Source organism: Zeus faber (assembly GCF_960531495.2).
Source record: "Zeus faber genome assembly, chromosome: 22".
Taxonomy (NCBI): domain Eukaryota; kingdom Metazoa; phylum Chordata; class Actinopteri; order Zeiformes; family Zeidae; genus Zeus; species Zeus faber.
The window spans coordinates 3,309,067-3,327,701 of NC_137209.1; the positions used below are offsets into that span (position 1 = coordinate 3,309,067).

Consider the following 18,635-nt stretch of genomic DNA (forward strand, 5'->3'; position numbering starts at 1 on the left):
AATTTTTTGCTCATTTCCAAATTGCTCTCTCACTAGAGCTTTTGCTTTTGCATACCCTCTTGCAGGGTCCAGTTGCTGGCAGCTCCTTACCAGTTCCATAGGAAGACCTTTTGTGTGCTGCTCCAGGTAATATAAACGATCACTGAAATTCTTGGTATTGTTTTCCACTCCGTTTTCGAAAGCCTTCATAAAAGCATGGTATTTTAATGGATCTCCATCAAAGATGGGTACCTCCCTTTTAGGCAATGATGACATGCATTGTTGCTGTATCAATAGGGTTGTGATTTCATTTTGTTGCCGCATAATGCCCAGCATGTCATTTTGGTAGTCATTTGCATATTCAGAATCAACATTTGCATGGTAAGTATTGGCAGTTGACACACATTGCATTGGTGCATATTCATGAGAGCTTTGCTGAAGTGCGCGTGACTTAGGATCCGAGCGCATAGCTGTCAGAGGCTGTGATTTTGAATGAATGAGCCGAGAGTCTTTAGGCTTTGTTCCTGTGTTTGCATGATTTTGTGACATTTTTGGTGTGAATGGATTTGCATTGGCACTGAGGGTTTGTGGTTTTCCTTGTGCCTTTTCCACATAAGAAGTCATTCCATCCCCATGATTTGCTTTAGAAGATTTTCCACTAATGACACTTTGCGTTTTCAACACATTTAATTTGGCCATTTGTACTGCAATCCCCTCATCCAGTTGCTGTTGCTCTTTCCTTTTTCGCAACATTTCCTCCTCGGCTTCCAGCGCATGTTTGTCCTTCAACAGTTTCTGTTTGATCTGTAATGCTGCCAAGTCAGCTTGAGCCTTTAAACATGCAGATGAAACTTTTGAGACAGATGAAACTTTAGAGGCAGTAGATTTTCTCCCGACATTTGACACTGTCATTTGGGTGCACATCATCATCATCATGCATTATGATTACTGATGCCGCTGATGCGGGCCTGGCCTGTTCATTCACACTTTCAGGTTCCAACTGTGCACTCGTTTTTCCTTTCCAATTTAGGCTATTTGTGCCATTTAACAACACATCCACATTCCACAGAGAAAGGACACTTATTCAGAAATCATCATCATTTTCGGTGTTCACACATCAGCGCAGCAGCGCAGTTAAAGAGACCAGCGGAGTTAAAGAGACCAGCGGAGTTAAAGAGACCAGCGGAGTTAAAGAGACCAGCGGAGATTCCTTTGTTATAGCTGCAGCAGAGTATCTTAGCCAACTTTAACTCTCTGAGCGTCAACTCAACCCTTGATCAGGTATTCACTTCGTCCCCAATGGACTATATATGCAGTGTTCCTTCCATTAAACAGCTTACAATTGTACCTGACTTTCAAGGATGACTTTGACCGTGGGCTCAGGAAAGTTTGTGGTCAGCTGTTCCTCTGTCTGTATCGCCGCCCGGCTTTCGTTCATTCCTGTCCGCTTGATCCGTGTTTGATTTCTTCTGCTGATGTTGCCTTGATGCCGTCGATAATACTGTACATTTTCGTTGACAATTGTATGCGACTCCAAAACGAACTGAATAAGCCGCTGAGAGGCGATGATAAGGGGCCTATTGTCCGACGCGCTTCTAAACAAACAAATGTCGATGCGCTGAATCCAACGAATGCGTTTAAGGGTGTTTATTAAATCAACATAAGGAAACTTAAATAAACGGTGCCTTTAACTCGTAATACAGCGATCAAAACAAATAAACGAAATCAAACTAAAGCGGTCAAGGAAAGTGTGGGTTCCCCAAACACCCCCTCTCACTCTGATTCTCAGCAGGAGATCAGCTGGTGCCTTTTAAAGTGACGCCCATATGCCTGTCAATCATTCATCCCACACCCGTGATAGTAAATTCATTCATTGACCAAATACAACCCAAAACATAATCATAATAACTCATAATAAATTCATATACAATAAACCTGATAATAATAAATCAATTCATAGCAAACCAATTCATGGCTCCTACACATTCTCTTTTATTATGTTTCATTATGTTTTTATACAATATTTGTTATTTACAAATATATTTTTCTTATTTAAAAACACGGGGTTTGGGGCTGGAACGGATTAATGGACTTTCAATTAATTTCCATGGGGAAAATTGATTTGCTGTACGAGCAGATTGAATTACGAGCTCTGTCACGGAACGAATTCAACTCGTAAGTCAAGGTACCACCGTGTAGCTTTTTGCTGTCATACGTTTCACCGCCACAACAACCCCGTCGCGTAGTGAAGAGCGTGGGCCCGTGTTCTCCCCTTCGGCCCCGCTGGTGTCTTCGCAGAACACCAACGCGTTCCGGGGAGTGAGACGCCTGATCCCGGGTAGCTCGGCCGAGTTTGTCCCCGTCGGTGTCGCCGATCTCCAGCGAAACGTGAGTCGTATCCCGACGCACTTTGACCAATTCAGCCGCAGCGTCAGAAGAACCGGGCGGGAAGTATTGACACGTATCACGGAAGGTTTTAAATTATTTATCTATTTATTTATTTAGAGAGCTATTCTTAAAGATGTGCAAACACAGGTCATTCCAAAATGTCGTTGTTACTAAACAATTATATGAAAGAAAGTGATGAATCAATGTTTCGACACTATTCATACAAAAAAAAACCTTCAAGAACTATTGGAAAATTTGGATGGAATTGAATTTACAGGGTAAACATTTTGAAGTGGACTTGTGCTTTATGTGAAATGCAACACTTATAATGTAGCAATCACGCCTTTCTCCAGGATAAGTCCTCAATATGTGTTCTCCAGGTAAATGTACCTTTTGGGGTTATTTTATTAATATTTAAAAAAAATTGGTGTACATGTTTATTATTACATTTTCTGTCAGATATTTCACATCCATCTAGCTGTAATTAGGGTGAGGTTGGAATTTGGCCAAGATGAGAGGGAGTTTATTTGGTAAGTTATTACATTTCAAAAGAAAATGAAGGCCACTGGCGAAAACAAATTGTATTTATCTCCTTTGCGGTTTGCTCGGGCAAACAGGTTTTGTTTAAACAAAGAGCGAAATGCGTAAACAAAACCTGTTTGCCCGGTTTTGTTTACATGTTTCACTCTTAATAATTACCTCATTACCTCATTACAAAACATGTAAACAATACCGGGTAAAAAAAACGAGAGGCCTTTCTGCCGGAGAAGAAGTGTACTGGTACCCATCTTCAAGAATAAGGGAGATGTACAGAGCTGTAGTAACTACAGGGGAATAAAGTTGACCAGCCACAGCATGAAGCTATGGGAAAGGGTAGTGGAGGCTAGGTTAAGAGGAGAGGTGGGGATCAGCGAGCAGCAGTATGGTTTCATGCCAGGAAAGAGTACTACGGATGCAATGTTTGCTTTAAGAATGCTGATGGAAAAGTACAGGGAAGGCCAGAGGGAGTTGCACTGCGTCTTTGTAGATTTATAGAACGCATATGATTGGGTGCTGAGAGAGGAAGTGTGGTATTGCATGAGGAAGTCGGGGTGGCAGAGAAGTACGTTAGAGTGGTACAGGATATGTATGAGGACAGACAGTAGTAAGGTGCGCAGTAGGCGTGATGAAGGCATTCAAAGTGGAGGTGGGATTGCATCAAGGATCAGCTCTGAACCCTTTTCTGTTTGCAATGGTGATGGACAGGTTAACAGATGAAATCAGGCAGGAGTCTCTGTGGACTATGATGTTCGCGGATGACATTATGATCTGTAGTGAAAGTAGGGAGCAGGTTGAGGAGAGCTTGCAGAAGTGGAGGCATGCATTAGAGAGAAGAGGAATGAATGAGAGTACATGTAGGGTGGAGTGGGTGGAGAAGAGTGTCCAGAGTGATCTGTGACAGAAGGTTCCAGCAAGAGTGAAAGGGAAGGTCTAAATGACGGTAGTGAGACCAGCTATGTTGTACGGTTTAGAGGCGGTGGGACTGACAGTAAGACAGGTGGCTGGAGACTTGAGGATGTTGAGATTTTCATTGGGAGTGACAAGGATGGACAGGATTAAGAATGAGTACATTAGAGGGACAGCACAGGTTGTACAGTTTGGTGGAAAAGTGAGAGAGGCCAGATTGAGATGGTTTGGACACATACAGTATGTAGGAGAGATGAGAGTTACATTGAGAGAAGGATGCTGAGGATGGAGCTGACAGGCAAGAGGAAAAGAGGAAGGGCGAAGAGAAGGTTTATGGATGTGGTGAGGAAGGACATGCAGGCGGTTGGTATAAGGGAGGAAGATGCACAGAACAGAAGGTATTGGAGGCAGATGATCCGCTGTGGCGTCCCCTAATGGGAGCAGCCGAAAGAGAAAGAAGATCCATGTATCATTCGACAATTTCATATCCGATTTAGAATCCAAAATCAGACGTTATTGATTTTTTTCCGCATGGAAGACCATGAAATGTTTGTGAGACGAGTGTAGAGATGCTCCGTGGAAAGCACAGTGGCGAACCTCCATGCTCCCCACCCGGCTCTGAGCCGCTCCCCACTGCTGAAGGACCAGTGCGCACACCGGGTGGTGCACAGTTGCACATGCTGCCGGTGCGCCATGCTGGTTCTCCTGTAGTTTTGGGTCGTTAATGAACGATCTGTTTCTTTTGAACGGCTCAAAACACTTTTGTTTCAAGTTTTACAGTTTAATGTCACTGTTTGTTTCTACTGTGTTGTTCCCAATCACACTGGCATCATGACACGCCCCTTTTCCAACGGTTAGGTATGTCTCTCAAAACTGTGTGTAATATATTAATCCACATATGCCAGTTCGTTCACAACTTCAAATTGGATTCTTAAATACCAATTTGAAAGCTGTATGTTTTTCACTTATTTATAAATTAATTGAATGTGTTCATGGACCTTTTATAGTATAATGTGAGTTTTTTTTTGTGTAATGTGTGGTGGTCTACCATATGGCAAGAATGCTGGTTTATTAATTGTGCTTTAATTAAGATGATACAAAGAGCGTTTTTTTTTGTCTTGCAGAATAAGTGCCTTGGAATCCAATAAGCCATCATGAGCATTCCTAGCCACACCCCAGTGAACCCAGATGAAACTAAAAAGAAGGACGACCTTGTGCCTGACCTTCCCAGCGGGCCCCTCGACACATACAGACAAAAAGCATCTTTTAATTGGAAGGATATGGTCTTATTCCTCGAGGGAGAGGACCAGCTGCTGTTCAAGGTAGCCATAATACTAACTTTCAAATAACCTGTTTACCCGCGCTTATTTTAGTGTGTGTGTGTGTGTGTGTGTGTGTGTGTGTGTGTTCTAATAATAGAATACAGAATACAAATAATTAATAATAAAAGAATGGCGTTAAGCGTAGTGAAGATGGTACGGTAGTGGAAAAACTTTGTGCGTGTATTTGTGTTCCCACATGGCTGCAGCAACGTGTATTCACAGCCCTGGAGAATGATCCACTTTTTGCCCGTCAACCTGGAGAAGACCTACTCCTGGAGCAAACCAGAGAACTCACTTTCCTGAGGTAACTGCAGAAGCAAACAGCCCTCAAGTGTTTATATTTCACAAATCTTATTCACAAATATAATTTCAACAACTTGTGATCTTTTCATTTGCATAAAATATTTTTTTAGAATTTTAAACTTTTATATGAATTATTCACAGGGTCAAACAGCTATTCCGTTACAACTTTGTAAGTCGCGATGAAGCCATGATGAACCCGTGGAAGACTGTTGCCCTCATGAATTGTCTGGGAATGTATGACTGGTCTTTGACCAACAAGTCCTTCCTCAACCTTGGGGTAAGAGTTTCTGGAACAGGATGCCCAGGATGTGTCTGTGTCTTGGTTTGAGAATCACTCAGAGGAACAGCGCTGAAAGTTTGACTAGGACTTAAAATATTCCTACCTCAGCAGAGGAATATTCACAGGTCTGAGCTGCAAAATTGAAATATTGATGGCATCTTGTATTTTTTATTTGTTTATTTTGCTTTTATTTTTTTAGAACATATGCATGCTGCGCCGATGGGGCAGTGATCTTAAAAACGTGACACCTACAGTTCAACGCAGCAATGCAAAAATATGTGTTATGTAATAATATGCTTGTTGTAATGGGCATGAACCATCACTGACGCAAAATTACATCTTCCATGTCTACCCCAAAATGTAAAGTTACAAGAACTTTTGTTTCTGCAGAATTGGAACTTGATCTTGGTAGGTGGGGTAATCACTTCCCATGCAAGATGGTCACAAAAATCATTCCATCGCTATTCTAATGTGACTTTTAATAAGTTGATAATTGTCAAGCTTTCCCAACACATCTCTGCTGACTCGGAATGTATGTGCTCGTCTGTGACCTAACGCCATCTGTGGGAAACTTCTCACCGCTGAGGAGAATTCTGTGCTTTTTTTTTGTCACATGCCAATTTTGATCAAAATATATTTTCCAAGTCACTTCCTAGTCTGTGAACAAGTTTGCATTTCATGCCTTTTGTTTTTTGTTTAGATGTTTAGTCAAATGGTCGCCGTGTCAGGGTCAGAGAGACAGAGCAAGTTGTTGCAGGACGTTGAGGATATGAAGGTAAGTCTTCATCACAACATCCCACTGCTACCTGGTGTGTCTGGCTAATCCCTCAGTGTGAGGTAGAGTGGGACTCATTTATTTTTACTTTGCTTGCTTAATTACATTACATTTAGCAGACGCTTTTATCCAAAGCGACTCACAATTATTCAAACACCGACAGACGCAGCCATCAGGAGCTAAGTGTCTTGCTCAAGGACACTACAGCATGCTAGCAGGAGGAGCCTGGGATCGAACCAGCAACCTTTAGATTACTAGACAACCAGCTCTCCCTTCCTTAATGTATTAATATTTTGATTTTATTGGATACTCTGTTTTTTTTTTCGTAGACAGCACGTCCATCATTGTACTTGAAACCTCGAGCACAGTTACCATGACAACCTATGTCCTATTTCGACATTACTCCTCACATTTTGCCAAAATCAACCAAGTAAACAAACTTCCCTTACAATTGCCCCACAAGTTTTTGTTTTTTTCTTAAGATATTCGGAAGCTTTGCATTGACGGAGCTGAGCCATGGCAGCAACACCAGGGCCATGAGGACAACTGCCACCTATGACCCCAGCACCCAGGTGAGTTGAACGAATAGGACCCACATGGGGGCTGGCGCGCACTGTCCCATACAAGTAAAAACACAATTCCTAGCATGTGTGTGAAAATGTTCTGCCTTTGCGTGCAGAAAAGGTAGTTATGAAAAGCCTGTGCTGAAGTAAAGACGCGTGTGTACCAGCCAGATTTGTTCTTTCCCATGTGTGTAAGTTGATAAATCCCAATAAATCTAAATGTGACAGCCGTGTGTCTTCAGTTAATTACTATCAAATTAAGAACAAATTCAAATGACAATATGTAGATGAATCCTGATTTTCTTTTCTCAAATGTGCGTGACACTGGGGCACTTGTTCTTGAATGAGGCCCATTCTAATTGCATCTTTGAGCTCAAATGTTTCATTGTCAGTATAACATACCTGAGCCCTGGAGAATAAGCCTGAAAATGTTGGTTCCCATCATTTATAACTATTGTTCTTAAAGCCGCAGTGTTAGGAATTTAGAGGCATCTAGCGGTGAGGTTGCAAATCTCAACCAACTGAATACCCCTCCCCATGGAGGTGCAACAGAGATCGTGGCTGAAAAAATTCTCGAAAAACGCGACAGGCCCTCTCTAGAGCCAGTGTTTGGTTTGTCCGTTTTGGGTTACCGTAGAAGAAACATGACGGCCTCCATGAAGCGTACTTACGCCCTGTGCAGTCATTCTAAGGTCAGGTAGTAGAGGGGGCCGTGTAGTAATCGGAAGATTGACGGTTGGATCCCCGGCTCCTGATGTGTCCTTGAGCCAAACACTTAACCCCTTAACTGCTCTCCGGGCGCCATATTCAATTCGTTGAATCGAATCTAATTATACACTAATTAAAACATTGTTATGAATATAATATTATTTTCTGCCAATTCTGTTCTGTAAATTCTGCAGACTGCACTTTTTTTTTTTTCTCGGTAGTAGAAGAAGGATCTTTATTCGTCATATGACACACCGCACATATAACACATGATAACACATGCATATACACACACTTTTTTTTTGGTTGGTGGCCAGTGAAATGTGGCCTGTGCATTTCTCCCATCCTGGCTTGTCCTTCCTCCGGGGGGGTTCCTTCAGTTCACAGTTGAAAGCATGAAACAAATGCAACATTTTGTTCAATAAAAAAACCCTAAGCGTTAAAAACAGACTGGGAATACAAGTTGTCTTCCATCAGCGAGCAGATGATGTCATTGAAACACCACAGTTTGATAAAAACATCTGGACTCTTCATCAGTTTGTGAAAAGTTAAATCAATTGAGACTGTCGCTCTGACTAATGCAACAAACACTTTTTTTAAAATACCTTATTTTCCTCTCAGTTTGTTTCTTCTTGTGATGTAAATTGCCTTTGCTTCTCTTAGTAAAAAGTTTAACAGTCGCCATTTCTCTGCGTTGGTTTTGTAATATTTTACCCCAAGAATAAAAGAATTTTTTGACCACTCGTCTTTAAAGAGATTAGAAGTGAGATTAACAGTGAAAAATTGACTCTGGCAGCTTACAAAAGGGACATTCATTTTTGACCATGTGATTAAAAACAGAAACAAAACTATTTACTGCTATTCACTGCGACAAACGCTCACATACGCCGCTCGCTCACGCCACGCGAGAGAGCGAGAGAGCGAGAGAGAGAGAGCGAAGGAGAGAGAGAGAGAGAGAGAGAGAGAGGGGGAGAGAGAGAGAGAGAGAGAGATTTTTAAAGCATCTTTATTTTAACATTTTCTCTAGTTCACAGTTACAGACAATACAACAAACACACTTGGTTCACTAACAGAGCCCTACACGTTAAAAAGACTGGAAGCACAGGTCGTCCTCCACCAGGGAACAGATGGCGTCATTAAAACACCACAGCTTGATGAAGACGTCCAGACTCTTCATCAGGCTGTGAAAGTTAAAATCAATCAAGACTCTTGCCCTGACCAACGCTACAAACACTCTTCCTAAACCACTTTCCTTTCCCCTCAGTTTGTTCCTCCTCGTGAGGTAGATGGCCATCTTCGCTTCCCCTACTAGAAAATGAAGCAGTCGCCATTTCTCTGCGTTGGCCCTGTAGTATCTCACCCCAAAAATAAAAACGTTTCTGGACCACTCCTCCTTAAAGAGCTTAAAACTTTCCTTTAAAAGACTAAAAAGCTCTAAAAGTCTGTCGCACTCTGCAAAACAGTGAAACACGGACTCTGGCAGTTTGCAGAATGGACATTCATTTGCGACCGTGAGATTAAAAACAGAAACAAAGCTGTTGACAGCTATGGCTCCATGTAGGACTCTCCATTGGAGGTCCCCCGTCCTTTTCTTGGAGGGAGCTTTGTAAAAACTCCTCCAACATGGCTCCTCCTGTCCCCCCATCTGGAGCTGTCCTCTCCAGACAGTGTCCTGCCGCCCCTCCAGTCCCTTCCTATTTAAAACAACCACACACTCTTTGTAAAAAGCCTTCCCGCTGGCTGCGTGCAGGTCCAGTCCTGTACAAAGTGCCTTGTGCAGCGGCTTCCTCCGGGTTCGGCTCCTCCGCGCCTTCGCCGTGCTCCTTCAGCAGGGCCAGCTCCTCCTCCGTGAGCCTCTCCCTCCACCTCTTGAGCACCAGGTGTACGATCCTGGTGGACCTCACCCCCAGCCGCTCCGCCATGGCCTCGCCGTCCTGCAGGTCGCTCCCCGCCGCCGCCACCACCTGCCTCAGGGTCAGGACCCCCGCCTCCCTCAGGATACTCCTCAGTCCTGGAGTGGCCCCGTCCTGCACATCCAGCCTGGCTCCTCTGATCACCGGCTCCTCCAGGAGCCAGTGGAGGGAATCTGCGGCCTCCCTTTTCCTGTTCTTAAAAAACCCCCATGCTTTAAAAAGCTCCTGATAAAACCGGGGTAAGCTCGACGTGTTTAGAAGACTCGTGTCCATTAAAAACAACGAGCGGTCAAGTCCCATCCTCCCAGTCCTCTTTAAGACCAAGCCCGCCACGTCCTTCCAAACGTTAAAGTACCCCGTTAAAAACTTCTGCACAAACTGTAACCTAAAAGTTGCCACTCTGCTTTTGATGTCCACCACACTGTGCCCCCCTTTCTCTTTAGGCAGAAAGACCTTTTCCTTCCTGACCCAGTGGAAATTCCGCCCCCAAAAGAAATCCATCAGCTCGGCCTGTATCTTCCTTAATAGCAGGTCTGGTGGTTGGACGCAGGCCACTCTGTGCCACAGCTGTGAGGCCACCAGGTTGTAAATGATGAGCGCCCTGCCCCTGTAGGACAGCTGTGGCAGTGCCCACCTCCATTTTCTTAGCTTGCCCTGTATCTTTCCTAAAAGTCCTTCCCAATTCTTCCCCACCATACTTCCACTCCCTAAAAACACTCCCAAATACTTAAAACCATCCCTTCGCCACCGTAAGCCTCCTGGCAGTTTTAAAAGTCCCCCCCTCCATCCGCCCACAGCCAGCGCTTCGCTTTTCCCCCAGTTGACTTTCGATGCTGATAGCAGCCCAAAGTCCCTGACGATCCCCTCCAGTTTGCTGATTTCATCCTGTTTCTTTATTAAAACAATGACGTCGTCCGCGTAGGCTGATAAAATGTGGCTTCTCTCAAGACCGTTTAAAAACACACCCTCGATGTTCGTCCTTAATTGACACAGCAATGGTTCTATGGCCAGAGAGCACAACATCCCTGAGCGGGAGCAGCCCTGTCTCACCCCTCTACGCACTTTAAAAGGGCCGCTCAGCCCTCCATTAATCTTCAGTACACTCTCGATGTCCTGGTACAAAACCTGGATCATGGCTATCAGACCAGGGCTGAGGCCGAAATCCTCCAGAGTTTTCCAGAGGTAAGGGTGCTCAACCCGGTCAAACGCCTTTTCCTGGTCTAGCGAAATGAGTCCAGTTTCAATGCCCAAAGAACTAGAGACGTCCAAAATATCCCGAATTAAGGACACATTGTCCAGAATAGACCTACCAGGCACACAGTACGTTTGGTCCTGATGGACTACCAGGTCCATCACCTCCCTCAGCCTGTTGGCCAGCGCCCTCGACAGGATTTTGTAGTCCGTGCACAGAAGGGACACAGGACGCCAGTTCTTTATCTCCTGCAGGTCTCCTTTCTTGGGTAGGAGAGTGATGAATGCCCTCCTGCAGCTGACTGGCAATAACTTATTTTTAAAAACTTAATTAAAAACCATTAAAAGGTCCTCCCGCAACTCCTCCCAGAACTCCTTGTAAAACTCCGCAGGAATCCCGTCGATGCCAGGGGCCTTACCCCCCTTCATGCTCTGCAGGGCCGTGGAAAGATCCTGCAGGGTCAGAGGTTCCCCCAGCACCGCACTGACGTCTTCTGGGACCCTGGGCAGATTCCCACAAAAGGAGTAAAACAGTTATTTTTGGTCCTTGTACTCACTTCTGTACAGTTCTGTGTAAAAGTCCACGGCTCTCGTCCGGATCTCCTCCGGCCTCCTGAGCTCCTGTCCTGTGTCTGATCTCAGGGCGTGGATGAACCTGCTCTGCCCGTTCCTCTTCTCCAGGCTAAAAAAGAAGCTAGATGGTGCGCCCATCAGTGCTGCGCTCTGGAAGCGAGAGCGGACCAGCGCCCCCTGCGCCTTGGTGCCTAGTAGGTCTGCGAGAGCAGCTCTTTTAGACTTGAGATCCTTAATATGATCTCGATTTCCAGTGGGTTCCACTACACCCTGTAACTCCACAATGTCAGTCTCCAGATCCCTCATAGATCTGGTGATGTCCCGTGTGACATTGAGAGTGTACTGTCGACAGAGCTGCTCTATCTCCCTCTTCCCATAGTCCCACCACAGTCTTAAGGAAATAGAATCCTGCTTTCTGTTTCTAAAACCTTCCCAAAAAAACCTAAAAGCATCCTTAAAGTTGGAGTCACATAGTAGGGTGGTGTTAAAATGCCAATATGCGCTTTTGGGCTTTACATTGGCGATAAAAACACGGCAAACAACCAGGGAGTGATCGGTAAAACCAACAGGCACCATTCTACATTCCTTAAAAATGTTAAAATGGTGCTTAAAACAGTAAAACCTGTCTAGTCTGGCCAACGATAAAAAGGTGCCTCTGCAGTGCACCCAGGTGTACTGCCTTCCATCCCCGTTGGTTCTCCTCCACACGTCCGTTAGCTCATTCTGATTTGAGAGCAGCCTCATCGCGTTCTGCGATGCTCTGTGAGGCTCACAGTGGTTCCTGTCTAAAAGGTCGTTCTCGGTGCAGTTAAAGTCTCCTCCTAAAAACAAAAACTCCCCTGAACGAACTTTGCTTAAAACCCCATTTAAAACTTGTAAAAAAGTGACTCTGTGTGGTCCTGTGGTGGGAGCGTACACATTTATAAAGACAAACTTATAATGCTCAACTGCTGCCCTCACCACCATCAGTCTGCCCTCCACCACCTCCTCCACCTCAATGGATGCTGGGGCAAAGCTCTTAGAAAAGAGAAGAGCCACCCCCCTGCTGGTGGTGCTCTTGTGGCTTAGCACCACCAACCCCCCCCACTCCCTCTTCCAGTCAGCCTCATTGCCAGAGTCACTGTGGGTCTCCTGCACCAACAGCACATTCAGCCTCTTCTGCTCCATCAGCTCATACAGCAGAGACCTCTTAGCTGCGTCTCTAGCCCCGTTCGCGTTCAGCGTGCTGATGTTAAAGTCACTCATTGTAACGGAAAAGGAATCAGCCCGAACAGCAGCACCCACCACCACCTCCTCTCCATCCTCTCTGTTGTTCAGCTCCTTCCTGATCTTTTGCACTATTTTCTTGAGCCTGTACACCTCCTGGTCCGTGAACCCTCCTCTCCCCTTACCCCTCATCTGTTGCTGGGCTGCGTTTGCCAGCAACTCGTTATCTGAGAAGAAGTCCTCCACTTTTATCCCTTTCACGTTCTTCGTTCTGTGCAAAAACGCTTTTATTTTGCCCACACTGTAGCTTTTTTTTGCCCTTTTTCTTCTTGACGCCTAGAAAAACTTGCCCCTCACTGTCTGCAGCAGAGTCCTCCTCCATCCAGGACTCCGACTCCGAGCCTCCCTGCTCCACCTCCTGACTTGCCTTCCCCTGGCTTGCTGTCCCTCTTTTCGCCTGAGAGTCTCCTGCCATTTTGTTGGACTTTCTTTTGAGGCGAGGGACTCTCAACCGATCGTCCTCATCCCCCATCTCAAAGTCACTTCCTTCCAGTGCCTCCTCCTCCCTAGCTACGTCACCTGCACTCCTCTGACTTTGTTCTGTAGCTTCCTTTCCTTCACCAGTCCCCTCCTGTCCCCCCCGCACCCACCTGCCTGTCTTCGGGACCCTCCTCCTTCCCCTCCTGTCCTCCCACCCTTACCTGCCTGCTTTCCAGACCCTCGCCTGCCTCCCCTGGTGTTTCCACGCTCACCTGGCTGCACTGTCTACCTCCACCCATTCCCTCCTGCGGCTCCACATTCCCTTGTCCCCCCCCCCCCCCCTTTTTTCCCCTGCCCCTCACCTGCCCCCTCCTGTGCCCCCACCTCCACCTGTCTTTCCCCTGCCTCCTTCTGGCCCTCACCTGCCTCTCCCTGTGCCCCCACCTTCACCTGCTTTTCCCCTCTTTCCTTCTGGCCCTCCCCCGCCTCCTCCTGTGCCCCCTTCTTCGCCTGTTTTCCCCCCTCTTGACCCCCCCCTGCCCCCTCCTGTGCCCCCACCTTCGCCTGCTTTTCCCCTTCCTGACCCTCACCTGCCCCCTCCTGTGCTCCCTCCTTGTCCTGTCCACCCTTCTGCCCCTCACCTGTCTCGCCGTCTGCCTTCTTACCTGGACATGCCCTGACCTGGTGTCCCTCCCCACTGCACCCAAAGCACTTGTTGGTGTCAGTATTGACAAACACCACGTAGTCAAACTCGTCTGCCCTGATTTTAAAAGCTACGTTCAGCTCCGCAGCCCTGTTGTTTAACACCATCAGGACGTGCCTCCTGTGCGACACCACATGCTTAAGCAGCGGCGACTTGCACCCCGACGGGACTTTTTTAACTGGCAACGCCACCTTCCCGTGCCTCGCCAGTTCCCTAGTGAGGGTCTCGTTCTTAATGAACGGCGGAACATTCGCCAGGTTCACCCTCTTCGCCGGTGTGGAGAGAGGCAGGACGGGAACAAACATTTGGTTCACCGTGACGCCGCTCGCCACCACCGCGTTCACCTTGTCCACACTATCCAGGAAGATGACCACCACGCTGTTCATCTGCGCTGCGGACACAACGCTGCTGTAGCCGACAGCCTTCCCCATTGCCAGGCTGCAGTCCTCCACCGAGACCGAGGAAGACACAGGCAACTTAATGCCGTGCTTCCTCGTTAGCTTGGTGAGGTCCGACATGGTTGCGGACCTGCACCACCACCACCACCACTCCCCACCCGCTGTGCGCACACCCTACAACCAATAGAAAACAAAAAACTAACACCGTCACCAACAAATAATTATAAACATACAATTGATAGAAAAGTTAGAGAGAAATCACTCTCTACCAAACGCTCGCACGCTCCGCTCGCTCACGCCTCCAATCACTCAGAGAGAGAGAGAGAGAGAGAGAGAGAGAGAGAGAATTGGGGGGTCTGACCCTGCTAATGAAGACTTGGAAGCGGTAAATATTGGGAGGTTGAAAATATTTATCCTGTCATTACATGTAATCGTAAATATTACAATATATTTCCATATTTATGCCTGAAAGAATCTTGTAGTACGATTTCAGACACCCATATAGTGTACCATACCATTACGCTGAGCATGCGTATTGACTGAATGATTGCACAGGTGAGATGGAGAAAGGACGCAGCGCGCACGCCGCAGTATTGTACACAGTGTACAATACCGACTGGTCAGAGAGCTGGTCGTAAGTCCGAACAGTCGTTAAACAGGTAGGTCGTTAAGTGAAGAGTACCTGTACTCACTTAAAAATGCGCAAGAATACATAAGTAACACCATAGTTTTGTGATAGAACTTTCACCTCAGTGATTTTGTTTCGCCAATAGTCCTTAATTTGAAATATTGGATCCGGCACCTCAGCACCCCGCAAGCTCCGCCCTGCCCGGCCTTAAATGCACCCCCCCCCACCATGTGAATTATGGGAATACCTGTTTCTCCAAACAAAACAAATAGTGTGTTTTTATTTGAAATTATTATTTTTTATTTCCTAATTGAAAGAAACAAAAAAAAAGCTGTGTGTCCCCTGCCATCTTCTAATTACCTTAATCCTCACCTGAAGATGGTACCAGAACCACACCCACTACCACTGACTGCCTTTAGGGAAGTTCCATTACTCATTTTTAATTCAAATTGCATAAGTGAACTCATTTGGTTGTGAGAGCCACCGTTTAACACACAAGAAGAAGAAGAGAACTCTGAATATGGTTTCTCCCAAGAATCCTTAAAGGCAGGTTCTTCAAGAACCCTCAATGGCTATTCTTCCGAGAACCCTTAAAGGCAGGTTCTTCAAGAACCCTCAGAAGGGATTTCCTCAAGAACCCTTAAAGACAGGATCTTTGTAGAGCTCGTAAAGGAACTTGACCTGGAAACTGTTTCCTCTAGCGCCCTTGATGCAGTTTTCTTCCATGACCTCCAGTGTATGAGGGTTTCCCCCTTGAACCTGCTTTGGTTTAAGGGATAAAGCTTTTTTCAGAGCCCTAGAGCCAGGGGTTTTCTTGGAAGCCTTTTGGTTTTTCAAAGGTTGCTCCAACAACATTTATGAACTCTTCTGTGGTTGAACAATTCTTCCGCAAGCCCTCAGAAGGGTTCCATCTGGAAATATTCTACATTAAAGGGATTTGTCCTCAAAGCCACAATAAGGGTCACTTGTGACGATGCACGATGAGATTCTTGCCGCTAGGACGCCGCGCACCCAGCGCGCACGCCACATTATTGTACGCAGCGCACAATACAGACTGGTCGGAGAGCTGGTCGTAAGTCGGTTTAACGGTTGTTAAACAGGTAGGTCGGTACAGGGTACAAGGTACAGGATTACCTGTAATATAATAGGCAGATTAAAGATTCATCTAGTTGTGGTTTTCTTTCAAGCCACTGGCACACCACATTGCATATCCACATTTTGTAACCCAACCCTCTCTCTATAAGGGTCAAGACAAGACAGGAACAGGAACTCTTTTTCAAAAACACAGAAATTAATGAAGGTTACTGGTCAAAAATCCCACCATTTATCAATGAAATTGATAATGACCTCTTAGTGCAAGTTACGCTAAGTGTTTTCAGTTGTTTGTAAGATCCATGGTTGAAGGCAGCAACTATGCTCAATTGGCTTCCAAAAAATAACAAAAGAACCTTATATCTTATATTATCTCATATCCCAAAAACAGTTTGTGGGTGTAAAGGGTTCTAGATGAAACCTTTTTCCTTTTTATGTAAAACAACTCTTGAAGGATTTTTTTCGTGGGGGGGGGCACAGTTCAGGCAACGGACGCCAGCAAACACCAAAGAGAACAAATAGATTCAGTGTTTTGCAGTCTTGGTCCAAATATCAAATGGTTGTTGGCATGGTGTAAAATCACATTTTGTATAAGTTTGTATTGAATATAGTGACAATGGTGTCTGCGGACACATTGCAGTATTTCTGGCCTAGAATTATCAGGTCATACATAACGTACTTTGGTGCATACCAGATACCCTACATGTAAGAGTGTCTCTGCATAAAAAGTTAGGATCCACCGCAAGCATCACATTAACGTTGACTTGCCCACTGTCATAAAAGGTGATTTAAAAACTCCCCTGATGGATTCTCCTGACAATGACTAACCTGTAACTTTTAACCGAGCTCCCTTTCAAACTCTGGAAAGTATGAAGGGAGAACTATACCACCTGAGAAACTTAAATTAGTAAACAAGTAAGCTGTACTCTGAAAAATTTAAAACTTAACCTAGAAATGCCGGCAAAACACAACCTGAGACAATGACTGTTTCTACCTAGCAAATGGTCAAAGCCGTCTCCCAAAAAAGCGGGAGCTTTTTTCTTCTTCTTTTTTAAAGGGGATATTTCATGAAAAACTCACCTTTATTAGTGCTTGTGCACATACATTTGGACCTCTAATGGGTCTACTAAAACACAAACTGTGAAATAAGACAACCCAATCAGTTTTTTGTAGGCTCCCTATTTCAGAAAACGTGCCGTTCAGATTTGCCTCACCTTCCTACGTCAAGTGGTGGCTTATTATAGAATTAGAACTGCCCCCCATTTGAGTAACTCCAATCTCGGCTTGAGAAATACCTAGTGCCAGACCGCTAGAATTATGCTGAAGCTAAGAGCTAAGAATGGGAACGGCTGTTGTTGGCTGCACAGACCAGCACAAATCTTCTAAAATAAATCAATAGGAACTGTCTGTGACAAAACTGCAGATGAGGGAAATTGTAAGTATTTTAAAGATAATTCTGCTGTGTGTCTTTTGCTGTTTTTGAGGAATACCTGTCAACCCTCCTGTTTTTCCTGGAATTCTCCCATATTTTACCCCTCTCCCCCACTGTCCTCCCATTTAAACATTTTCTTGTAAATCTCCCGTATTTTAAACCTTTCTGGAAATAAAAAATAAAAAATAAAAAAAAATAAGGTTTGCTGGTAACATTGACAGTAGGCAGCACTACGTGATCCGCTGCGTGTTTCTCCAAACAAAACCAATAAGAGCAATATGTTTATTGTATATGTATTTTTTATTTTCCTCCGTATCCTAATTGAATAAAACAAAAACAAAAAAAAGCCCTGTGCGTAATGGGGTGATATAGAGAGCGCCCCCCTAGTTCTGGAGTGGGGCGTGGGCAGCAGCAGCTCATTTGCAATTAAAGTGATACACAGGGAACAGCAGGAACAGAGGGGGTATAGAGGCATGTTATAATGTCTTGAATACATTATCTGAGTGGTATTTTCAGCAAAAAACTTCAGAGACATGTTTTGGGGACCTCAGAGACCTATATGTGTCAGTTTCTCCTACCACACGCCACCCGAGTGGCATTTTCAGGGCCCTCTGGCACAGAGACACAAAACACGATGGGTTGAAGACACCAGTTTATTGTAGAGAGGAGGCTCGGTGGAATTAGCCGGGAGCAGATCGAACATGTCATGACAGGGCTCCCATCCTGAGTGTGTGTGAGGATGGCAGTGTTACCTGTTACTCGTTATTTGGTCTAACGAGCAACAGGTATGCAGCCATCTGAGCCAATCACCTACATCCAGGTCAGGTGTGGCTGCTCAGCCAGACCACCCCCAACACCACACTATATTAACTGGTTGAAAAGGAGTATAATACGGGACCTCAGTGTTTCCCCTAGCGCTGCGCAGCAAGTGGACTGCAATAATGTTTGCATTAAAACTTTTGTTCCCTTGGTATATTCAAGACTTAGAACAAAGTGATCACAAGGAGAGGATGGCTGAATAAGCCATATTTATTGCATTAAAATAAGCTGTGTAACCAATGACCTTTGCAAAACATTAGCACATCATGAACACAGTGTGCATGATTCATTGCTGCATCTTCATCTTCCTTGGCTTGGAGAAAATGCCACCATGGCATCAGGATGTGGAAATTTTGCCATAGGAGGCCCATTTATTGAAGTCGTTGTTCACACTGCTCACAGGAACGGTGAGTGCAGTAATTTAAAGGTGCAGTGC

General features: G+C 45.3%; 1 protein-coding gene across 1 annotated transcript in view; it reads left to right on the plus strand.

Annotated features, from left to right (window-relative positions):
* Positions 1–2,380: 2,380 nt before the first annotated feature.
* Positions 2,381–18,635, plus strand: part of LOC307246934 (peroxisomal acyl-coenzyme A oxidase 3-like) — a 54,152-nt gene continuing 37,897 nt past the window's right edge. The window contains exons 1-6 of the mRNA XM_080022982.1: positions 2,381–2,452; positions 4,938–5,135; positions 5,342–5,439; positions 5,580–5,715; positions 6,419–6,493; positions 6,976–7,065. Coding sequence (XP_079879108.1) covers positions 4,968–5,135; positions 5,342–5,439; positions 5,580–5,715; positions 6,419–6,493; positions 6,976–7,065 — 567 coding nt within the window. The 5' untranslated portion in view covers positions 2,381–2,452; positions 4,938–4,967. The remainder of the gene's footprint in view (positions 2,453–4,937; positions 5,136–5,341; positions 5,440–5,579; positions 5,716–6,418; positions 6,494–6,975; positions 7,066–18,635) is intronic.